Consider the following 24,431-nt stretch of genomic DNA (forward strand, 5'->3'; position numbering starts at 1 on the left):
TGCAAGATGTTTGTCTGGTGGTGGTTGTTTTGATTGTTACAGTTGTAGCTTATCACCTTCTTTTCATGGCTGCCGCTCACAGATCTGGGTTCTTGTTTAGGAAGTGATTTTGTGTCAATTTCGCGTCAGGAGTACGTTTCCGTGTGTTGCATTTCAATTTCCATCTTGTGAGTTTTAATTTTTGGTTATGTGATGCATTTAGGAAGCTGCTATTTGTTGAAGATGGCGAGACTGGCGGGACACGCAGGCCTTCCCTATTCTTGGTACCAATCAGATGAATGTCTGCTGCAAAACTGAGATTATTTCACGTCGATTCACCACCTCATTCTTTTTCTAAAATGTTGCAGTCTATAGCATTCTAACTAGAAAACTGCAAAGCCAACAAAAGAATAGGAGCTCAACTCCGTGGAAGAAGTTAAAACTTATGTTCATTCCTCATAAAGCATTCCAATCTCAATTTGTTGTGCAGATTTAAACCCGAGTGCGGGTAATGCAGATCTGCAATTGCTATGCATCATTTCGTACAAGGCAAGCATAACTCTATCAAACCATCCTGCCTTCTTACCTACACAAAATCTTGTCTTTCCTCGGAGATGAATTATACCAGAAATTTTTGCTTCTTCCAAACAAGCAAACTCCTCCTCAATCTCTGCATAATTGGACCCAGAAGTTGCTGACAATGTCTGTAGATGTAAAAACAAACTATCCAATACTTGACTTGCTAAATCTTCTTTCTCAAGATTAGCAGCATCTGCGTAGCCGTACCGAATCACACATCCGTAAACGCCTTCAAGGCCTAATTTGCTCACAAGAGTTCTTTCATTTCGTGGAACTTCTGGCACCAACAAGTAACGAAATGTGGTGAAGATCGTGATTTTATGCAGAGATTTCATGTTCTTGATATAATGCCCGAGGAGAGGAGCGAATCCATCTTGGATATTGGTGTAAAATAAGCATACTCCGGGAACTCGCTGGACACCTGGATTTGCTAGCAGGATTTTTAATCTTTCTAAGCCAACCTTGTGAGTTGCCTCGTAGTCTAGCTTCCTTTGACGCCCATAAAACCATCCAAACATGATGAAGGAAAGGATTAATGATACCAGAAAAGGTAACCACCCTCCCTCAGGAATTTTAACCATAAGAGCACTCACATAAACTCCTTCCAGCACAAAGAAAACACAGAAGAAGAGTGCAACCAGCAACACATGAGTCCTCCATACTGTGATCATGACTATAGTCAACAATATGGTGGTGATAAGCATGACCAGAGTAACAACAACACCTGAAATATAAATGCGTAAGGGTAATTTTTAGCATAAACAGGAAAAAGGAAAAGAAAAGAAAATCAAAGTGCAGACTAGTACAGCGAGAATCTGTTGAATATCATAAAAAGAAATTTTTGGAATTGAAATGATCATACCATAAGCATTTCCAATACTATTTCCTTGTCCAAAGAAAAGCAAGACAAAAGTGCAAAGAATCATGAGGATGAAGTTGATCTCCGGACAATAAACCTCCCCCTCTTTGCTCGCAGACGTGTGCACCACTCTTACTCGAGGGAAATAGTCCAGAGCGACCGATTGTTTGATTACTGAAAACGTGGCAGATATTAACGATTGACTCGCAACAATGGCGGCCAATGTTGCTATGACAAACATTGGCCAGTAAACTGGTTTTGGAACAAATTTATAGAATGCATCTCCAATATCATCTGGATTCTTGATTAAATAAGCAGTTTGTCCTCCATATGTTAGAACCAGTGATGGGTAGAGTGCAAGCAGAAACGCTGTCTGTTGAGGAAAAAGTGTTTAAGATTTAAAGGAAGCAATTTTATCCGTATACGAAAAACACTACAAGAAGAAAGTATAGCTCACCTGAATGGACCTCTTATTAAAGTGACCAAGATCTGCAAACAATGCTTCAGTACCTGTGACAGAAAAAGATCATTACAATTATAAATGCACAATAGGAACATCTAATCGTTCCGAGATGCGGCTCGTTGATACTAAAATTTGACCACAATATCCTTCCTTTTCTTTCACAGTATATATAAACCAAAATTTGAGAGTAAGCCATGGAAACAAGCATTACCAGAATAGCATATCATTAGGTTATATAAAGAAATTCTTGCATCTGGGTTCTTTTATACCGCCAATTTGCACCTTAGAATGTAAATAGCAAACGAATAAATCACGAAATCAATCCATTGTTATGTTGATAGTTTTTCTCATCGTAAGTTGTATGATTGATTCTTGACACATATTTAACTGTTACTTAAATTCTATTAAGACACTGAATTGAAATTAACATGGCATTGATATTTGATATATAAGGACTAGATTATTATCAAAAAAATAGTGAATCCAATTGTAACAATAAACAAACATCAAGAACCTCATTCTAATTCACCTTAGACTTTAACTAGTGAGCCATACCAGTTATGCATAGAATGGTGCCACCAAGCATTAACCAGCCATCTTTTCCTCTTCTTGCAAACAAACGAATGATATACAGAGGGTACAAAGCTTTAAAGATACCAGGGTAATGTCGTATGATTCTGTATGTTCCAATAAACGGAATGCATAAGGTCCATAAACCCATTATAGGAGAAAAAAGAAAGCTCACTCGAGACGTCCCAAATCTCTGCAACAGGAACAGAACAACTAGAACTACTGCAGAAATAAGCTCCACCATAGCTGAAAATCATAGCAGAAGAATTGTGAACTCAAAAGAAGCAAACACAATTAAAAACAAAAGAGGGAAGTCTTACCATGGATTGAAATCATTTAACTTAAATTAACTGACAAAATGAACTCTGATCTATGTTAGAAGCAATATATTTCGTCCGTATATTAATTAACTTCTTAAGTTTCGCCCATCTGCTTCTGTTTTGCTCCTAAGTTTTAAAGACGTATTCATGTAAAACTTGATGATCCAGCAAGAACCGAGCAAGACTGGTTCAAACAAAGCATTTTATTTCCACTATCCAGATAAATTCCCAAGAAGTTAAAGCAAAAAGACCAAAGACTAGGAACTAAAAATGAGATAACTTGAGATGGGAAGAATGCATCACATTAACACGAGTTTCCTTTTGGATTTTAGCTCATATACAAGGTGAAACAATCTGCATTAATACTTACATTCACTCACAGCAGGAAAGGGTGCTCTTATTCCCTCAATGGCAGATAAGACTGTTAAAATGCTCAACAAAAACGTTGAAAAGAAAATGTAAATGGATGAGTCCAAATACAGTTCAGATCCCAAAAAAGAGGAGCAAAAGTGTGAAACTTAAAAGGTGATCAACAACCTGACATTGCAGGCGTAAGTATGCTATCACCGATTAGCATGCACATGCCCAACATGGAAGCGAAAAGCAGCAGCCTCCTTGCAACGATGCTTCCTTCTAAAAATCTGGCAAGGGTGGTTTTGTTCCCTGTGTTCATGGAGCTGGAAATGCTTGAGCTTGAGCCACCGCGTTTTGCGGAAAGAATTGCAACATCCATGTGCCTGCAAAGCAATGAATACAGAGCGAACGTTCCGCCTGCGATTCAAATCGGAATTGAAAATTAAAATGAAAGGAAAACAACTTTGATTATTGAAACTCGCTGAAATCTGGTTATGATAAATATAATTACCCATATAGTCAGTCTTTTCAAAAAGGAGGTTTTCGTTAGAGCTTGGATAAGATATTCTACCTTGATGCTTCATAACAGAGTATTAGCTTGCCATACTCATTATTACCAGTTGATTCACATGCCCAATGTTTATTTACTTCACCATTAATCCAACCCCCCACCGAGAAAGTAGAAAGAAACCACACCCAGAAGAAAATTCAAGAAGAAACCACTTTTTTTTCTTTCCCTGTGTGTCGTTTATGCTGGATCATGAAAACTTTGAAGGTTTACTCTTCTCCACAAAAGAGATTACAGGGAGAGTCTGAGGTTTTTCTTCAAAAAACTTGTAATTGAAGTTTATAAGTTAATAAAATATGTAAGTTATGCATAATTAAAGGTGTTTAATTTGTGTATTTTTCATCTAATTTATACATTTAAATTAAATAAGTAATCTGTATTCAACAAAAAATATACATAAGAAATATGATGATTTGCCATATACGTGTATATATATGTCTGTGTAATCCACCATCTAATTTTAGGTCTTTAACTTCACATGGGTATTGAAAACTACTACTTTAAAAAGAAGTAAATTACGTAATATTGGTAAGCATAATTGATCGCATTCATTTATTCTCTGTCCTTTTCATAAGTTTTTAGAAATTCCACCATGTGAGCGTTTGATACAAGCATTGAACTTACAGATATATTTGTATTTTAATCCTTATACATGGTTGGATTATTTATATACCTTCACCCCGATCGTCGGCATCGAGGGCAACGAAGCAGTACTTGACGACTCCAATGAGAGTAATGGTCCAAAAAATTATGCCGTAAAGTCCTAAAAAATCTTCTTCTGTCGGAGATTTAATCGGCACCGAGGAGTAAACATAGAGTGGAGACGTGACTAACGATCCCATCACCACTCCTAAGGTCTTGTATGCCAGCAATATGTTCCCCCATTTACTCTCTTCCTAATTATTCAAAATTTTGGAATACAAAAATATATTTTTTGTAACGCATAAATAATCAGCTCATTAACATAAACACCATGATAACTTCTTCTGCCAAAAAAGAAGAAGAAAATGAACAAACAAACAATGTTATATAGACATGTGTGCATGCATATGAGCTTAAGAAAAGTGTATAATATATAGTATGAAACTGAAAAGAGACAGAAGATGGCGGAATGTTCTTTAGAAAGAGAACTCTCACCTCCTTCATCTGTGGCACTGGGCTAACCGGAGAACTTTGAGGAGCAGGTGCATCATCGGCGACAATCAACTCGGTCAGAGTCGACTGGGAACGAATTTCACTTGTTTGATCGGTATCCATACCTTTGACAAACAGAGCAACAGGACACAGAGGAGGAGGAAGAAGAAGAAGAAGAAAAACTCAGAAAAGTGCCGTGGACTGAAAGAACTGCAAACTGAAAATGCAGGCGTTAAGCTGTAATTTATAAAAGCATTTAATGAGAGACCATTAAGAGTACACCGATAATTCATCAGAATGGCTAATTATGGCATTCCCCAGTGACATCAAAATGTAAAAAGAAACCACAAATATAAATGATCCTCGTCATTTGAAGAATTTAGAATATTATTATGTGTGCTTAGAATGGCAACCCATGTGACTCAGGTGGGTTAGCTTCTTCGACTTTGAGCGTTTAACATGTTAATGGGTGTTACTTGGTACACCAAATAAATTTCATTAATTAAAGCATTCAACTCTTCTCTTTGATGGAGAACGAACATCCGTGCTTGTATTTACATGGAAGTGTAAGACATATTAATATACTGTTTACTCACATAAGACATCTGAGGCCTATATAAAATATACAAGTACATAACAAAAGCAACATTAACATTCAAAAAATAAGCATTCTTGAATTATAAAGATATATGTTACTACGCTAAAAAATATTCAAACGGTGTAATATTAAAATATCATAGTTTTTGAACAAAATACATTCGGCTAAAAAGATAACTAAGAAGAATTCCTTCAAGACTGACTTTTTCTTTAACCGACAAAATCTAAAAAACCGTTGAAATTTAATCAATATTCAGGCCTCATAAACCATGCCTATCTCAATTTGTTGTGGCATATTCAATGCAGGCAACGCTGATCTACAGTTGTTGTGCATGGCTTCATAGAAAGCTAGAACGATTCTATCAAACCAACTACCTTTCATTCCCACATAGAATCTTGTCTTCCCTCGAACATGAACCACACCAGAAAGTTTTGACTCTTCTTGAATCTCTAATGGATAATCGGACACCAAACTCTCTAAGTGTAGTTTTATACTATCAATCACTTGACTCACTAAATCATATTCTTCGATATTTAATGAGTCTGCATATCCATACTGAATTACACACCTGTAGAGTCCCTTGAGCGCCAGCTTCTTGACGATAATCCTCTCATGCCTTGGAACCTTGGAGACTAGTAAGTATCTAAATGTAGTAAAAATCGTGATTTTGTGTAAAGACTTAATGTTTTTGACATAATGTGCGAGTACAGGAGTGAACCCGTCTTGAATGCTTGTGTAAAAGAAGCACATTCCAGGAACTCTATGGACATTTGGATCGGACAAGAACATTTCTAGTCTTCCCAAATCTATGTTGTGAGTAAACTCGTAGTCCATTTTTCTTTGTCTTCCATAATACCAACCAAACATGATGAATGCAAGAACTAAAGATACCACAAAAGGTATCCATCCTCCTTTTAAGAGTTTAGAGAGAACTGCACTAACGTAACAACTTTCTAACCGAAAAAATACACAAAAGTATAGCGCGATCAGCACAGGGTGAGTTTTCCATACTGTGATCATGACCAGAATCAACAATACAGTGGTTATGAGCATGACCATAGAGACAACAACACCTACAAGAAAAATGTTAAATTCATTAGTAGTTAGCAAATATCCAAAACTAGTCCCAAATTTATCTCAAACTCAGATTGTTCTACCAACTAGGCATCCATAATTTTAGCTATGACTAAAATGAATATTCTATGGTTGTTTTAACCTTTCAATTTTGAATTTAAAAGAATAAAATAAGAAAGAAATAGTTGTAGTTACTTTACCATAAGCATTTCCAATAGCTTTGCCATCTCCAAAAGCAACCACGACAAATACACAGAGAATCATGAGAATGTAATTGACTTCTGGCGAGTAAACTTCGCCCTCCTTCCTATCAGAGGTGTGCACCACCTTGACACGAGGGAAATAGTCAAGCACAACTGATTGCTTAATCACAGAAAATGTGGCTGATATCAGTGACTGACTAGCAACAATGGCAGCTAATGTGGCTACAGCAAACATTGGCCAATAAACTGGTTTTGGTACAAACTTGTAGAAAGCATCACCAAGATCATTTGGATTCTTGATCAAGTAAGCCGTTTGTCCGGCATATGTTAGAATAAGTGATGGATACTGGGTACACAAAAAGGCTAGCTGTTCACGAAAAAAAAAAAAGATTAATTTTTAATTAGTTAATCAATTTTATATGTTTATAAACTAAATATGCGAAAAAATTAGAAGTTACTTGAATAGAAGCTTTATCGAAGTGGCCAAGATCTGCAAACATTGCTTCTGAGCCTGAAAGAGAATATAACAAAAGACTGAAGAAGCTAAAAAGAAAATTATGAATAAAGAAATAGACTTTTATCACTCATATATACCAGTTATGGAGAGGATTGTGCCGCCAAGCAACAACCAGCCTTGCTTTTTTCTTCTTGCAAATAAAAGAAAGGCATAGTGTGGTGACATAGCTTTAAAGATAGATGGGTAGTGATGTATAATTCTGTATATTCCAATAAGCGGGATACACAAAGTCCATAGAACCATTATAGGAGAAAACAAGAAGCTCACTCGAGAGGTTCCAAATCTTTGCAACAAGAACAAAGCAGCTAGAACTGCTGCAGAAATACCTTTCACAGCATCTAAAAAGTTACGCCAACAAAAATTCACAAGTCAAGAATCAACAGTTATGTCTCTCAAGCTTGTATTAAAGTTGGAATAATCTAACCTCATACTTACCACCAGTAACTTGGGGGAAAGGTGCTCTCAATCCCTCAATTGCAGACAAAACTGTTGAAGTATTAGAAAATATAAGAACATTAAACTAACTTATCCAAAAAACCTAAGCCGTACGAGATGATCTGCTGTGTTATTTATGGCTTGATATGCATGGGGTCCAAAGATATAGAAGAAAAAAGAGGGAGAACTGATAAAACCTGACATCGCTGGCGTGAGTATACTGTCACCAACTAGCATACACATGCCCAATATAGCAGCAAAAAGTAAGACTCGTCTGGCAAGAAGGCTCCCTTCCAGAAATTTGACAAGTTTGCTTTTGTTCTGAGTGGTGCAAAGTGAGTCAGGACTTGAGGAATTATTTGAAATACCCCGTTTGGGAGAAAGAATTCCAATGTCCATATGTCTACAAAGCAAAGAATACAAGGCAAACGTTCCGCCTGCAATTCCAATCAAGAGTCATGAAATAAAATAATATATAAAATATGGTTATGAGTTCAAATGGAAATTACCTTCACCCTGATCGTGAGCATTAAGAGTAATGGAAACATATTTGACAACACCAATGAGTGTGAGAGTCCAAAAGATAATGCTGTAAGTTCCTAAGAAATCTGCTTCTGTTGGAGAACTCAATGGCATTGATGGATACACATATAATGGAGATGTCACAAGTGACCCCATCACTACTCCTATTGTCTTGTACGCAAGAAGTATAGTTTCCCATTTGATATATTTCTGTTCATTGTTCAAACAAAAAATTCCATTAATATCCAAAACCAAAAAAAAAAGAAGGTATTTAACCAGGCAACCAATTAAATAAAGCAATTCTGAAAAGAGATTCTGACTTTAAATTCTCCACAAGAACGACTAGATATTTGGACCATTTTGTTTAGTTTATTTTTTAAATTATAAGTAGGGAAGATATAGATAAAATTATGAATCTTATATACATATGAGAAAAATCATATATACATACGCTTATATATATATAAGTGTATACATACATACGCTTCATACATACGTTTATTTTTCCTAGGAACTTATATACATATGCTTCTCACTCGAGAAAACAAAAGAAAAAAAAAAATCAGCGAGACCTATGGGAAAAATAATTTATAAACTTAGTATGTCCGTCATGTTATTATATATATTTCCTCAAGGAAAAACTGTAGATGTGTGTGTATGTGTGTATATATGTATGCGGGTACTAATTATATGCATAAATACTTCTCACCCAAAAAAATTATACATACAAAAAAAATTATACATGCAATGGCAGAAAATACGTGCGCATCATCGTGAATATTTTTATTCATATATTTATACGATGTATATATATATATTTTTTAAAGAAAACAAAATGATTCATGCATAGAATTCGGAAGGCTAGTGTAGTTCAGAAAAAAAAAAAAAAAAAAAAGAAGCACCTTGTTCTGCACTGCTGGAGCTGGAGCAGCACGAAGACGATTTCTGTCAGGAGCAGTGGAATGTACTACGACCTCCGATAGAGCTTCCGGCGTATCGCTGACGTGATCTGAATCGATGGTTGTTCTCGTCATGGTTTGGTTCTTGTTGGTTCCCAGAGGGACAGAGTCGTCACGCCCGTTACTAACCTGATGAGAATCCATAATGGCTGTCGCGGTTGTCGCTACGTTCTTTCTTTAGATTGAATTGAAGTCAGACTGAGTGAGCGAGAACTCACTAATCCGTTTAGAATTTTGAGGAGCAGGTGTTCCGAACAGCCATTCCGGATTTTATAAAAACAAAAGCAGAGAAGAAACCGAGAGAGTGGAATCCGAATTCGAAGAGTTTCTGGCCTGAACAGGTAGTTTAGAGGAAGATGGTAACCGGTGAGTGAGTGTCGAATCTGATTAGACTTCTTTTACTTTTAAAATTACCGATTGGCATGCAATTTATTGAAAAATAAAAATGTCTGATTGAATAAATTACGATAATTTATCGAAAAATCAAAATTACTAAAATTAAATATTGTAATGAAAATTAAACAAAAAGCTCACTGAAATTGAGTTGTGTTACGATCTTATTAATTGTATTAATTGTCCGACTAAACCCCTGTAATTAAACATTGTTCTGATTGTGTAATTAAACACTCTAATGGAACTGAAAATAAAATCGAGTAATTAATATTTTACTAACGTAGTTAAAGCTTGTAATGAAGGGTGGGAAGATGCAAATAATTTTCTGTAGTTGATTAAAAGGTGGTTTGGAGAAAAGCAAAATTCAGAGCTCTGGTTAACAAAGACGGCCGAGGAGTTGGACGTCATTGCAGAGCTTTTCTTCGAGGAGAAAATAATAAAGTACGAGTAAAATAGTGTGATACACGTGTCACACTAACAATCGTTGATTCAAAAGAGAAAATATCCAATCGAACGGCAGAGGAAGAAACCCTAGTTGCAATTGAGGTTTTTCTACTATATATACGTTTAGATCTCAAGCCGAGAGCCATTTCTGCTCACACTCTCCATTCTGCTTCTCCACCCAGCGGCCGATCTCTCTGCTTCTCTGGTAATGTTTTGTTCCCTTTGTTTGTGTCTATTGGATTCGTTGCTTTTTCGTATGTCGCAGAATTAAATATTGTGTGTTATCTCTTCCGCTATGTATCTGATTTCCTTTGCTTACCAAAGTCAAATGATTTATGCGTATTGATGTCGGATTTTTGTTCGATTCTTATTACTGTTGTCGCTCAGATCTTGTTATCTTTCCTGTCTGCATGGTTGTTAGTAAATTAGACGGAAGAAAATAAGAAATATATTATCAGCTCGTTGACTTGATTACGATCTGCAATGAATATAATTTCGTTTTGTGATATTTATGTTCTTTTCTGGGTCTGCTTAATTAGATTTGATTTGAATTTTTTGGTTTGGATCTGGGGAGGGCGTGAGAATTTTGTCTAAGTTTATTGTTATGGGCCGTTGATACTGCAACCTCTAGTTATATTTGTAACCATTTGTTAGTTGCTTGTGCTTCCGATGCTCTTTATTGAATTTTATGGGGTGTTTGCTTTTCTGGTATGAGGATTTATGTCATCGGAAGTTAAAGCTTACTGTTTTTGTTTAATTTTCTATCGAAATGTTGGGTCGAAACCAGTTTGTATTGTTAACTTTAGTTTTTTTTTATCCTGCTGATCCAAATTAAAAGATTTTTAGTAGTATGTTGCTTAATATGAATAAGGTAGTAAAATACAGTATCTGGCCTTCACCTTAAGTCATACAATGATCCAATAAATTCTTTTCAATTTATCTTTTGTACGTGGGCGGCGTCCCCTTGACATCTCATATCAATATATTTTCTACACTTTTCTTTCAATAAAAAAACAAAGTTTTGTTAAAATTGTATTCTTCAGCTTATTGATTGATTATTTTCCTGAATCTTGAATGAACTGTAGTCTTAAACTTATTGTTTTTGTCCTTGTCCATGTAGCTGCTTTGTTAAGTGCCACCATGGGTAAGGAAAAGGTTCATATCAACATTGTTGTTATTGGCCATGTCGACTCTGGAAAGTCGACCACCACTGGGCACTTGATTTACAAGCTTGGAGGTATTGACAAGCGTGTTATTGAGAGGTTCGAGAAGGAAGCTGCTGAGATGAACAAGAGGTCATTCAAGTATGCTTGGGTGCTGGACAAGCTCAAGGCCGAGCGTGAGCGTGGTATCACCATCGATATTGCCTTGTGGAAGTTTGAGACCACCAAGTACTACTGCACTGTTATTGATGCCCCTGGACATCGTGACTTTATCAAGAACATGATTACTGGTACCTCTCAGGCTGATTGTGCTGTTCTTATCATTGACTCTACCACTGGAGGTTTTGAAGCTGGTATCTCTAAGGATGGTCAGACCCGTGAGCATGCCCTCCTTGCGTTCACCCTTGGTGTCAAGCAAATGATTTGCTGCTGCAACAAGGTTTTTTGAATATATATTTTCTTTGGTTTCTTAAGGTGGAATTTCAATTTTGCTGAAATTTTTCACTGACATAGCTTTTGATAATTTTGACAGATGGATGCCACCACCCCCAAGTACTCAAAGGCAAGGTACGATGAAATTGTGAAGGAAGTGTCATCGTACTTGAAGAAGGTTGGTTACAACCCCGACAAGATTCCATTTGTCCCCATCTCTGGATTTGAGGGTGACAACATGATTGAAAGATCCACCAACCTTGACTGGTACAAGGGCCCAACTCTTCTTGACGCTCTTGACTTGATCAATGAGCCCAAGAGGCCATCAGACAAGCCCCTTCGTCTCCCACTTCAGGACGTGTACAAGATTGGTGGTATTGGAACTGTTCCAGTGGGACGTGTTGAAACTGGTGTCCTGAAGCCTGGTATGGTTGTTACTTTTGGGCCCACTGGATTGACAACTGAAGTTAAGTCGGTTGAGATGCACCACGAGGCTCTCCAAGAGGCTCTTCCTGGCGACAATGTTGGGTTCAATGTTAAGAACGTTGCCGTGAAGGATCTCAAGCGTGGGTTTGTTGCCTCAAACTCCAAGGACGATCCTGCAAAGGAAGCAGCCAACTTCACATCTCAGGTTATCATCATGAACCACCCTGGGCAGATTGGAAATGGCTATGCCCCAGTGCTCGACTGCCACACATCTCACATTGCTGTGAAATTTGCGGAGATCCTCACCAAGATTGATAGACGATCAGGAAAGGAGCTTGAGAAGGAGCCCAAATTCTTGAAGAATGGTGATGCTGGATTTGTTAAGATGATTCCAACCAAGCCCATGGTTGTGGAAACTTTCTCCCAGTATCCTCCTCTTGGTCGTTTTGCTGTGAGGGACATGCGCCAGACTGTTGCTGTTGGTGTCATCAAGAATGTGGAGAAGAAGGATCCTTCTGGTGCTAAGGTGACCAAATCTGCTGCCAAGAAGAAATAGAGCTTGAGTTTGTGAAGGGATGCGGTTTTGGTAATTTTCCTGTCTTATTTCGAGGGTAGAGTCGGATACATCAAGCATCAGGTTTGAAATATTCCAGTGCTTGACTGGCGGTGGGGAGATCTTTATTTTCTTTTAGTATTTGTAACTTTTTAATACCCAGGACTAAGTTATGTCTAAGAACCGAGTTTTGTTCTACTATTAAATTGTTTTGGAGTTTTATGGTATTATGCTTTTAATTACTGTTTTCTTCTACATTGGTTTGTGTCATTGCTCATTTTTTGACGTTTCTACTCTGAAATTTATGTTTGTGAACTGCTGTTTATGATTTTGTTTTTGTATCTGTAATGATTTGTTTTATACATACAACCCTGTGCAAGATTTGCAGGTTTACATCGAAAATCTTGATCCTGCTGGATCCAAGAGGGATTCTTCAAAGGAAAAGTTCTTCAATTGAATGACAAAGCTGCTAGTGAAATGATGTGTTGCATTTATTAAGCTGCTTTAGTGGTTAATGAGTTTTAAATGTTAAGATACTACGAATTTGACGCGAGTACCTGTGTCCAGATGACTTGTTGTAAGAACCCCTCTTTATTTACATGCTGTGGCCTGTAGAACTTTCCCTTGTGTGTAGTAGTAAATAAAAAAAAAGAGTTGGAGATGAACCCAAGCTTTGTATATAAGCACTGAGCTGGAGAAAAACAATGTGGAGATTTTATATTTTTCTCACTATTACTTCTGTGGTGAATATCAAATATATATATATATATATATATATTGAGAATGAGATCATATTTATAGTTTAAAAAATAGAACATGGGCAGAAGAGGTTTCAATTGCTAGTGGCCTTGTTACATGGACATGGAATTATAAATCTCTGTATGCTAAGTTCACTAAAACACAATTTTATTGGAACTGTGATAATTAAAATCATGAGCAATAACTAAGGAGTCATATAACTTCACTCTATTGAATATTAACAATCTACACACAATAATTTAGTGAAAAATCATATATTCTAAAATCATGTAAAAAAATATGTATTATAATAATTAATTATTTATAATTTTATAAATTTAATAGATATATTTATAATTAGTCTTACTATGATTGATATAATCTCACTATAATCGATACTGGTTTTGTGGATTGAAACTAATCTCGCTTCATCTGAACTTTAAACTCATATGATTCTCTCCATCATGGTATTCGGTTGACGAGACTGAAATAAACCCACTTCAATATAAATTTATGAGGTATGAGTTAATGGATTGAAACTCGTATCATTTTATTCTATATTTTTTATAAGTTCATATTTATAAAACTTAATAAAGGCCTCGTTAATCAAGTTTTGCATTAGTTTTCTTCAATCAAATAAGATAAATCATCTCTATAATAAGGTGAACGAATTTATAAGTTGAACAAAAAAAATGATATTTTTCAAAATAAGTATCAAACTATAGAACATATAGTGTGATTACAATATAATCATTTAACATAATCATATATTCACAATATTATCGACATGTAACAATGTATATTGATTAAATAATTCAAGTTAATATGATATTAGTGCATATTTGAACTAACTATTCCTTATAGTAGTCTCCAACTATTCAATTCTCGTATTGAATAAGTTGGTATGTTATCATGCACTGATTAATTCTTATGATTAATATAGTTTACGTTTCTTGATTATTAGTATGTACTTTCTTATTTTTTAACCTTAGTTGTTAACATACTATAAAATTCGTTACTAATTTGTTGGAATCTTAAAAGTAATTAATAGTATATTGTAATATCTATTTACATAATCTGTTAATCATTTATACGATTTTATAAAGTAAAATACATTAAAATTATATAACGTAAGTACAAATATTTATATTTATAATCTTATTTTTTTAATAAGTTTACGAGATATGAGATAAGATTATAATTAACCTCATTTTCTCTATGATTAGTATTGGATTGATCAATTGAAAAAAGTCTTCATCTCTTTATAATTTTATCATGTTTGGGTTGAAAAATTTGAACTCCAATTACTCTCTTCATTATTTATATCAATAAAAATTTAAATATATATAGCGAGTCAAATATAAAAAAAAAATTTAAAAAATCCATGTCAAACCTATCTTCATTAATCTTTTTTTTTTTTGGCAAACCGATTCTATTTGGAAATGAACTCGTTTTGTAACAAAAATAATTATACTAAACCGAATTTCAAACATGTTAAATTAAATAGTTTTAGATGTAAAAATTTTATTCTAATTATCTAAAATATGTTATGCCTAAAATAAGATATAAAAAACCGACTCAATTATTAACATTATTTGATCAAGACGAATATTGAACTTAGATTCCGATAATGAATACACTACTCTTTTATACGTATTTTGATGTCGTCTTTTATCAATCTTCGAATATTTTTGACATTATTATTTATAAATTTAATAAATTATTATATAGTTCAAAAAAATTTAGGTATTTACAAAATGTAAAAATAAAAAATAAAAATATTCTTAAAGATTATATTTAAGATGGTGAGTAAAGACTTGAAAAAATAAAAATCTTCATAGATTTTTTACATAATTCAAATTAATTTAAGCTACAAGTCAGCCCGCAATTCAAAACTAGAGTAGTCAGCAATCAGAGCTAGGGTTTTAACAAAGCTCGGGGAGTTGGACGTCATTACAGAATTTTTAAGAGACAAAATGATAAATGTATTAAATAGCACGATACACGTGGCAAACTGACAATCGTTGATTGAGAAGAGAGGAAAATCCAATCTAACGGTAGAGAAAGAAATCCTAGTTGCAACCGAGGGTTTTGTAGTATATATACGTATAGATCTCAAGGAAAAACGCATTTTCGCTCAGACACTCTTCTTCTCCATCTAGCGGCGATTTCTCTGCTTCTCTGGTAAACTTTGGTTCTTCTTTTTGTATCTATTGGATTTGTTGCTTTTTTCTTTCCGTTAGATATTGAGTATAGAATTATTCTTTTTTCCTTTCTGTGTCTTATTTTCGTTGCCTATCGAAATGAATGGTTTTACGCATGTTCATGTTTTGTTTGATTGTTTAAGTATTGATGTCGAGCAGATCTCGTTTCTGTGTCCTGTATGTATGGTCAGTAATAAATCAGATTGAAAAAAAAAATGAGAAATATTTCACCAGCTAAGTTGACCCGATTGTGATATTTAATAAGCAAAACTAAATTTTGATTTTTTTTTTTGGGTTTTCTGAATCATGTTTTTTTTTATGAATTTATTGGTTTAGATCTGGGAGGACGTGATAAGTTTGACTAAGTTTATTGTTATTGGTTATTGATCTTGTAATTTTAATTGTATATATAATTGTTTGTTAGTTGCTTGTGCATTTCGCTGCTCTATATTGAATTCTATCTGGCGTTTACACTCTGGTATGAGGATCTATATGCCTTGAAGTTAAAGCCAAAGTTTCCGGTTTTCCTTTGTATCCAAATCTTTGGTTGGAACCAGTTTGTATGGGAAATCTCTTTTTCTTGTTGATCCAAAATTAAATATTTGTGGTTGTATGTTTGTTACAACTATCAAAGTAATAGGAACAAATGATACAATGCTTTAAATAGAGTTTAATGCATATTCTTCTCTGAGTAATGTTTTTAATGCATATCTAGATTATATCAGCTTGTGGTAAAAATTTTTTCTTCAGCATATTGATTGATTATTTTCCTGCTTGGTGAATTAAGTACAGTTTTTTAATTATCATTTTGCTCTTTGTCCATGTAACAGTTTTCTTAAGTACCGCTATGGGTAAGGAAAAGGTTCATATCAGCATTGTTGTTATTGGCCATGTCGACTCTGGAAAGTCGACCACCACTGGGCACTTGATTTACAAGCTTGGAGGTATTGACAAGCGTGTTATTGAGAGGTTCGAGAAGGAAGCTGCTGAGATGAACAAGAGGTCATTCAAGTATGCTTGGGTGCTGGACAAGCTCAAGGCCGAGCGTGAGCGTGGTATCACCATCGATATTGCCTTGTGGAAGTTTGAGACCACCAAGTACTACTGCACTGTTATTGATGCCCCTGGACATCGTGACTTTATCAAGAACATGATTACTGGTACCTCCCAGGCCGATTGTGCTGTCCTTATCATTGACTCTACCACTGGAGGTTTTGAAGCTGGTATCTCTAAGGATGGTCAGACCCGTGAGCATGCCCTCCTTGCTTTCACCCTTGGTGTCAAGCAAATGATTTGCTGCTGCAACAAGGTTTTTTGAATAGATATTTTCTTTGGTTTCTTAAAGTGGAATTTCAATTTTGCTGAAATTTTTTACTGACGGCATTTGATTATTTTGACAGATGGATGCCACCACCCCCAAGTACTCAAAGGCAAGGTACGATGAAATTGTGAAGGAAGTGTCATCCTACTTGAAGAAGGTTGGTTACAACCCCGACAAGATTCCATTTGTTCCCATCTCTGGATTTGAGGGTGACAACATGATTGAAAGATCCACCAACCTTGACTGGTACAAGGGCCCAACTCTTCTTGACGCTCTTGACTTGATCAATGAGCCCAAGAGGCCGTCAGACAAGCCCCTTCGTCTCCCACTTCAGGACGTGTACAAGATTGGTGGTATTGGAACTGTTCCAGTGGGACGTGTTGAAACTGGTGTCCTGAAGCCTGGTATGGTTGTTACTTTTGGGCCCACTGGATTGACAACTGAAGTTAAGTCGGTTGAGATGCACCACGAGGCTCTCCAAGAGGCTCTTCCCGGCGACAATGTTGGGTTCAATGTTAAGAACGTTGCCGTGAAGGATCTCAAGCGTGGGTTTGTTGCCTCAAACTCCAAGGACGATCCTGCGAAGGAAGCAGCCAACTTCACATCGCAGGTTATCATCATGAACCACCCTGGGCAGATTGGAAATGGCTATGCCCCAGTGCTCGACTGCCACACATCTCACATTGCTGTGAAATTTGCGGAGATCCTCACCAAGATTGATAGACGATCAGGAAAGGAGCTTGAGAAGGAGCCCAAATTCTTGAAGAATGGTGATGCTGGATTTGTTAAGATGATTCCAACCAAGCCCATGGTTGTGGAGACCTTCTCCCAGTACCCACCTCTTGGTCGTTTTGCTGTGAGGGACATGCGCCAGACTGTTGCTGTTGGTGTCATCAAGAATGTGGAGAAGAAGGATCCTTCTGGTGCTAAGGTGACCAAATCTGCTGCCAAGAAGAAGTGAACCGTGCGGGTAGGTTCAGCAATTGGTGGTAAGCATCATATGGAGTGTATTAAAGACTTGGTTGTTACTGGAGTTCCGTTTACAGGATGGTCAAGTGTTATTTTTGATAGTTATGGTTTCAAGTCATCTCCTTGCCGCCTCTGTTGCTCCCAAAATTGGGTTCTTGATAGACGGTGGCATCCGTTAGGAGATATTTTCGAGTCAATTGAGTCACAGGACTCCTTTCCGTGTGTTGCTATTTAAATTTCCTACTTGTGATGGTTTTATTTTTGGGGATGATAGGTCTCTGTTTATGGAGCTTCTTTGAATATTTTATTATCTATATATATATATATATAGCCTTCTACGTTATTAAAATACATCGTTGTCTGCGTGTTAAATTCTTTTCTGTCAATTTTTAATTTTCTTCATTTAATTGCATTATTTCTTTCTGTTTTAATTTCATTAGAAAGTCATTTCCATGAACTTTGCCGTAGAGAATACAACACTCAGAATGTAAGTCTTTGTTATAGATTTATTTACGTATATATTAAATAAATTAATATAAATAAGAGTAAATATTAATTTTAAATTGATTTTGTATTTCATTTTACACTAACGCATGCTAAAATCTAAAATTTAAAAATGGTAATTATTAATTATTTCATTAATCTATTATAAGTGTAAAAGATCTCATAGATTATAAATATATATATATAGATTAAAATTTTATAAATTGTTAGGAATATTTCAGTATTTATTCGGTCTAACATATTAGAGCTTCCCCCTAAACCCCCAATTAATTTTCGAACAAGTAAAAATTATACGCCCCCCCCCCCCCCCCCAAAAAATTTTTTTTCTAGATCCACGCTGCATATCCATGTATAAATATATAAAAATCCTTGATTTACACACGTCCAAGGTTTAATATATACAAGACACACACATAAATAGGAATTGAAATCTAAAAATTAATTTAATATGAAAACCGCAGCCCGGTGTTGCATTATAAGGTTTATATATATATATATATATATTGAGATAACATTATAAGATTTATATATCAAACCAAACAAAGTGTTAAACAACCCAAGAATGAGGGACTTGAAAGAGAAGCCAAACCTTACACCTGTTGCAAATTCAGAAAAACCAACCTAAAAAGGGACTTGAAAGCTCAAGAGAACTATTTATACATGTGCTAGCCATGCAGATAGTAGAATCGTTCAACTCAAAAAGATTAGTTTGGTCGTAGTAACTAAATAGCATGTATATCAGGGCAAATTTGTTAACTGAAGTTGCTAACCTTCATAGGCATTCTTGCAGACTTATTACAAGTTCCAGGCAATGCTTCCCGCAGAATTGCTTAATAAAAATGCAATCAAGGATTCATCAGAACTGAAATGCATTTACTAGCAGACTGATTTGATCAAGAGGGCTTCTTACTCTTCTTCTTAGCAGTTTTGATGATAGCATTAGAAATCTCTTTCTTTCGCTTCTTACCATTGACGTGGTTATTTTGTTTGTCTTTGATACCGTTGTCGCCCGTGCCTGCAGCATTCTTCTTTCCAACTTCCAAAGCATCCTTCACAAAAATCATCAATCTCCATAGCGTGGATTCGCTCTGTGGAAAGCAAAACAATGCGTTCAATAGACCACATCAGTTTCATGCAAACAGTGGAAGAATATTTGGAGAAGAAAAAACGAGGGTTAGGTTCGCAATCACATGATTTACCAGAGCATCAATGTCAAGGTCCACTTCTTCAGCTCTTGCTTGAAAACCAGGGTTACTCTGAGCAACAATTTCTAATGCCCTAGTAAGATCCTCCGGAGACAATTGAGTAAGATCAGCCCCAAGATTTCTTTTCTCTTCAGTCGAAACTTTTCTAGAAACAATTTCAAAAATTAAATGCTGTTCAAATTGCAAACTAAATAAAGTTATACAAACATCAAAACATCATAATATACTTGTGGAATATTATTTAATCCAGGAACAATAACAATTGATATCTATATCTCTCTGCCTCACCAAGTTTGCATTATTATAGACATGTTGATCTCATAGAGATGCAAACATCAGTAGAAACCAACAATATTATATAAAATTACTTATGTGAAGGAAGGTTTAAACTTCTAAAGCTATGGTACAAATATCATTACATATTAATTTGTAGAACAAACCTGCACTTTTGGACAACCATTTCTCTCAGTTCTTCCAGTCGCATATCAACCTCAAAAAGCTGAAAACAATAAAGCACATCAAAAGTTTTTACATCATTGTATAAGATTTGATCTTGGCATAAACAAATCAAGAAACCAACTCCAACACGCCTGAAGATATCAATACAGATTATTTCCAATAGGATCTTTTTCATCTTAAATGTACTTTTCCGGAAACGGTCTTATAGTTAAGATACCTCGTTACTTATATCTCTAGCCATTTTGGCATGAGCAGCCTCTTGAGCAAGCTGCATATCCAACTTTGCCTGGGTTTCTTCCTCTTCTCGTCTTTTTTCCTAATTTACATTGCTAAGCAAGTTAAGAAAACAGCCAAAGAGTAGGCCAGGACAGCGATTAAACAATTCTTTGCCCAGTGAAGATACACGTAAGAATCAGTAAGTCTACAGAAAATAAATTAACATACAGCTATGGATCAGTTACCTCTTCCATGACTTTTGGCAGAAGTTTCATCCATTTCTCCTCAAATTTTCCCAGCAAAGTTTTGGCCATCTTATGAACCCTGTCTTTTTCATCATTATATTTCATTGCATTCTTAAACACTAGTCTCACATCAGCACATATTTCTCGAACGTGTTTATATCCGGTACCGTCCTTTGCCTCCATCTGATTTTTTATGGTACTGAAGTCCATGGGCTTTTCAATAACCTAATACAGACCGCACATACTATGGTTAAGTCATTAATAGCAAGAACCTAACATCAAGAAAGGAAAGGCCACTTGGGCAGCTTAAAACATAGAAATAAGTTGAATGTTTTAAGTGGCTTGCTCGACATGGAAGCTTTGGCTTCCTCCAGATAACCAGCCTCCTCTACCCAATAGAAGGCTTAAGCCAGATCAGAAATTTCATGATAATTCTTGATTATATGATTCATTGATACCCAACATCTTCCAAATAGGTAAACTACTACAAGCGGACTTGAGTTATGGGGTTATAGTTTCCTCTGGGCACTAGGCTACCAAAATGGCAGTCAATACAGCACAAAATTTTAGGAGGAACAGAAAGAGAAAATAAAAGTTACCTCGTAATAGTCATCTAAACCAAGACTTTCCACATCTACAGGATGCAGAAAGGGATGTGCCAATGAATGCTGTGAGATCTGGAAAAAAAGACAAATATACATCAGGCAAATTTCCTAGTGAAACATCACCAGAAATAGAAGTTATTTCTTTAGCCAAATAACTAGCAATAAGATCCCAAGTGTGTCTTGTCCATTCATGTTGACGCTTAATGGTTTAAAGACAACTTTTAGCAGGGTGAAGGAAAAGGAAAGACAATAAAGAGAACAGAATAACCAATATACTTTTTCCGATAAGTGAAGAAAAATAATTGGATTCAAGAGTCAATAGTTTTGTACACTTCGAAACCTCAAAATACAAAAAGGAAATAAATAAATAAATTGAAGACTCAAATCCATTCTGATATACATCAAAATCACAATTTATGCAGCAAAACACACAAAATAATACTGAAAAGACACATGAAAAGGGTCCATGCATACCTGACGCAATATTGTGCCAAATTGGCGCATGAGCTCTTGCATCCTCTTTGCAGCAGCTGCTTCCCTATGCGAGGCATCTTGCTGCTGCTTCCTAATGCTAGGAATGTTTCTCTTCTTATCTTTATCCTTCCCAGCTGAACTACCTCTTGAACTTGTCAGTTGCTTTTTATTTATATTCAAAAAAAACTTCTCCACTTCATTTACTCTTTGCTCAAGCTAATAGTAGACACCATCATAAGTGATAGCAACTCTATAAGTCAGAATATAGAAAACTTAAAAAAGAACACAGGAATGACTATGCAACTGAAAGATTCACTTCAACATGCTAAATAGTAACTAGAGACGACAGTATCTTCAATGGTTTTGTAAAAGAATGCAAGAAAACGGAATTGGGATAGATTATATTTATGTCAGTCAATAATGAAAAGATAATCACATATATGTAAAGAAACCAAATCCCAGATGATTTTATAAAGTTCTAAAACGGAGTAGACATAAGCCGGAATTAATGAGACTATAATTAGCTGCTCAGTTCAAAATTATCCTAATTTGTCCGAAAATTTGTAATTTAGATAACAACAGTACCACAGATAGTGACACAAAATTTTGTAGGTTTGTTAAAGAATGTTACTTCTTGTTTCTGTAAATGTACATGAACATCCTTGCCCATCATATGACTTCTTGTTTCTGTAAATGTACATGAACATCCTTGCCCATCATAAAGTCATCAATACCTTCTATCAAACGGCAGACCACATATACCTATGAAATGTTAAGACTCAATAGCAGCACCAGCAATTTTTTCTACTTTAACAACATAATATACCTTATCAACCTTCTGGAAAATATCATCAACGTGATGCCTAAAATTATCCATCTCCGAAGAATCATCATTGCACTTTCCATTTATAAACCCTTCAAGATTCCGAGCTGATGCGGGCATTTTCTCCATCTGATAAGAAAAAATCATGGACCACAACTTTACCACAAAGAATGATAGCACCGGGAGCACAAACATCAAAAGGTAAGTAAATCTGTAGATGCGATTCCCTAGTAGATAAACGAGGTATAGTAACAAGACCATTGAACTGCGTGTTTACACACAAGGACACAGGAATTAGCAACACTTAAAAGACAAATGCATCTGTCTCATTAAGAAATGAAAAAAATTAGATTTTAGTACTAGAACTAGAAACTTAAATTGGGCTTAAGATTAAGCAAAATACTAAAGCTTCTACTTGAAATTGGCAACCTAGTTACAGCCTTTTATTGATTTTCAATATCGGGAATGGATTTGACATTGAACTTCTCATCAAAATTGAAAACAGAAAGAGTTTCACAACATTGAGTTGGCATGAGAGCACCCTACATACAAGCAAAAACATGATAAATGTTCCTAATTATGCTCAACTCCATGAAACAATATACAGAGAAACAATTGGTATTAGAAAAAAAAATATATACGAAACATGTACTTCAAATTTTTAGTTATATTCATGGAACCATGTTTACGCTTGAAGAGGAAAAAAGGAAAACATTAAAAGCTTACCTTCTAAGCCCATTTTCTTCAGACCAAACAGAGGGTCACTGATTATATGTAATAAAAAAATGGATGTTACATGGTTGTGTTTGGAATGCTGACTTTCTAAGTGGAATCATGCTATGAAAACACGGTGGTGAGCATACTCTAATCAGATTCCATCAAGAACAAAAAACCGTCATACTTCTACAACAAAAAGTGGAAAGGAGGAGTTTGAATAAGGACAAAACTAAAACACCTTTTTAAAAGAAAGAACTGCTCATGGTGGGATTTCCTCCAATCTGTTGAGGGCAAACTGCGCTCGACACATAACAGATTTACATAAGTAATTGTTGAAGCAGTCATATATTTGCAAAAACAAGCCAATTCCCTTTGCGGATTTCATGCTAGCAACCCATTCCTAAAAAACTCAAAAATTTTCTCCACCACTTTTCAACGTCTACTCATTCCTCATCACTCATGTAAACAGAGTACTAGAAAAGGGAAAAATCAAAGATACCAGGCTAATCAGGCAGTTCAACCATTAAGGTCATAGCAAAACAACACAATCAGCTAATTCTCTCTCACATACACAACATGACAAACCTACTCAATCATGATTGTCGAAAACTAGGAGCTAATATCGTTTTATCTCAAGTTCAAATGAAAATTGGAATAATCAAAGCAGTAGTAAACGGGAGAGGGTTAAGCCTTACCCTTTTGTTAAAGCCCGCAACAGCACAGTACCCTCTCTACACCCTTCAAAATTTTACTTCTTCTCTCTTTGCTGGCTCTCTCTCTCTCTCTCTCTGATTTCACAGAGAGGAAGAAGAAGAGGTTCCCCCTCTGATTTGCTTCTCAACGGGAGCTCTTTCTCATCTAATGGAGTTTTTTTACTTTTTTTTTTCTCATCCAAAGAACCAGAAGTCCTATTCAAAGCCAGAAGCTGTTCACAAAACCGAAGCTCTCGGCTCTTCCCTCTTCCTCGGTTGTCTCTTCTGCTTCAGAGTTTCAGCCACGCCTTTTCTGTGCTTCTTCCAAAAGCGCCTCCTCTGTACCTTGATCTCCTCCTCCTATCGTGCCAAACGGCTTCTCTGTTCTTCCTCTCTTTCTATATTTATTTAGCTCGAGTGGGCGCTGATCCGGTGTTGGCATCGACAATAGCGTATGGTGCACCTTTTCCCGCTGCCATGTGATTGAAATAAATGAGCGTATGGTTTTGGTGGGGCCCTTTTCCTTTGGCTTGAGTTGACGATGATCCGGTGCTTGCACGGAAAAGAGCGCTTGGTGCACCTCTCCCAGCTGCGGTCAGATCGAGAAAAATGAGTGGATGGTTTGGCGGGTGGGAAGGACAATTTTATCCCGATCCAATAGAGAATTAGTAGGAAATTTTCGTAATAATGGATTCAACATCCTCTTTATTATTA

At 35.8% G+C, this 24,431-nt stretch overlaps 6 protein-coding genes across 12 annotated transcripts; 2 read left to right on the forward strand and 4 right to left on the reverse strand.

Annotated features, from left to right (window-relative positions):
* Positions 1-165: 165 nt before the first annotated feature.
* LOC110814573 (putative potassium transporter 17) lies at positions 166-5,199 on the reverse strand. 4 transcript variants are annotated; one of them, XM_088212381.1, is made up of 8 exons: positions 4,830-5,199; positions 4,366-4,588; positions 3,308-3,541; positions 3,141-3,191; positions 2,436-2,696; positions 1,875-1,927; positions 1,421-1,790; positions 166-1,282 (listed from the first exon to the last, which is right to left on the reverse strand). In XM_088212381.1, exons 1-8 carry the CDS (start codon positions 4,947-4,949, stop codon positions 429-431), a joined length of 2,166 nt encoding a protein of 721 aa, XP_088068507.1. In that variant the 5' UTR covers positions 4,950-5,199; the 3' UTR covers positions 166-428. The 4 variants fall into 4 exon arrangements, with proteins under 4 accessions (XP_088068507.1, XP_088068508.1, XP_088068510.1 ...); XM_088212382.1 differs by having other exon boundaries at positions 4,366-4,678; positions 4,830-4,959; XM_088212384.1 differs by lacking the exons at positions 4,366-4,588; positions 4,830-5,199 and adding an exon at positions 3,696-4,349.
* Positions 5,200-5,534: 335 nt separating this feature from the next.
* Positions 5,535-7,283, reverse strand: LOC148268632 (putative potassium transporter 17). Its single transcript, XM_088212385.1, has 3 exons — positions 7,160-7,283; positions 6,699-7,068; positions 5,535-6,497 (listed from the first exon to the last, which is right to left on the reverse strand). Exons 1-3 carry the CDS (start codon positions 7,199-7,201, stop codon positions 5,677-5,679), a joined length of 1,233 nt encoding a protein of 410 aa, XP_088068511.1. The 5' UTR covers positions 7,202-7,283; the 3' UTR covers positions 5,535-5,676.
* Positions 7,284-8,139: 856 nt separating this feature from the next.
* LOC148268633 (putative potassium transporter 4) lies at positions 8,140-9,515 on the reverse strand. The gene is made up of 2 exons (XM_088212386.1): positions 9,078-9,515; positions 8,140-8,385 (listed from the first exon to the last, which is right to left on the reverse strand). Exons 1-2 carry the CDS (start codon positions 9,276-9,278, stop codon positions 8,140-8,142), a joined length of 447 nt encoding a protein of 148 aa, XP_088068512.1. The 5' UTR covers positions 9,279-9,515.
* Positions 9,516-10,016: 501 nt separating this feature from the next.
* Positions 10,017-12,787, forward strand: LOC110814572 (elongation factor 1-alpha). The gene is made up of 3 exons (XM_022042067.2): positions 10,017-10,176; positions 11,092-11,573; positions 11,667-12,787. The coding sequence occupies exons 2-3, from the start codon at positions 11,112-11,114 to the stop codon at positions 12,546-12,548; spliced, it is 1,344 nt and encodes a 447-aa protein (XP_021897759.2). The 5' UTR covers positions 10,017-10,176; positions 11,092-11,111; the 3' UTR covers positions 12,549-12,787.
* Positions 12,788-15,327: 2,540 nt separating this feature from the next.
* On the forward strand, positions 15,328-17,924 carry LOC110814569 (elongation factor 1-alpha). The gene is made up of 3 exons (XM_022042063.2): positions 15,328-15,467; positions 16,318-16,796; positions 16,888-17,924. Exons 2-3 carry the CDS (start codon positions 16,335-16,337, stop codon positions 17,767-17,769), a joined length of 1,344 nt encoding a protein of 447 aa, XP_021897755.1. The 5' UTR covers positions 15,328-15,467; positions 16,318-16,334; the 3' UTR covers positions 17,770-17,924.
* Positions 17,925-18,784: 860 nt separating this feature from the next.
* On the reverse strand, positions 18,785-24,110 carry GTE6 (general transcription factor group E6). Of its 4 annotated transcripts, XM_022042182.2 has the most exons (11): positions 23,721-24,110; positions 23,264-23,320; positions 22,312-22,437; positions 21,486-21,701; positions 21,006-21,083; positions 20,407-20,631; positions 20,163-20,261; positions 19,927-19,985; positions 19,481-19,631; positions 19,192-19,369; positions 18,785-19,110 (listed from the first exon to the last, which is right to left on the reverse strand). In XM_022042182.2, exons 3-11 carry the CDS (start codon positions 22,435-22,437, stop codon positions 19,034-19,036), a joined length of 1,209 nt encoding a protein of 402 aa, XP_021897874.1. In that variant the 5' UTR covers positions 23,264-23,320; positions 23,721-24,110; the 3' UTR covers positions 18,785-19,033. The 4 variants fall into 4 exon arrangements, with proteins under 4 accessions (XP_021897874.1, XP_021897873.1, XP_021897875.1 ...); XM_022042181.2 differs by lacking the exon at positions 23,264-23,320; XM_022042183.2 differs by lacking the exon at positions 23,264-23,320 and having other exon boundaries at positions 18,785-19,369; positions 23,721-24,109.
* Positions 24,111-24,431: the final 321 nt, after the last annotated feature.

The sequence above is a fragment of the Carica papaya genome, chromosome 2, assembly GCF_054855325.1.
Source record: "Carica papaya isolate Zhongbai chromosome 2, ASM5485532v1, whole genome shotgun sequence".
NCBI classification, from domain to species: domain Eukaryota; kingdom Viridiplantae; phylum Streptophyta; class Magnoliopsida; order Brassicales; family Caricaceae; genus Carica; species Carica papaya.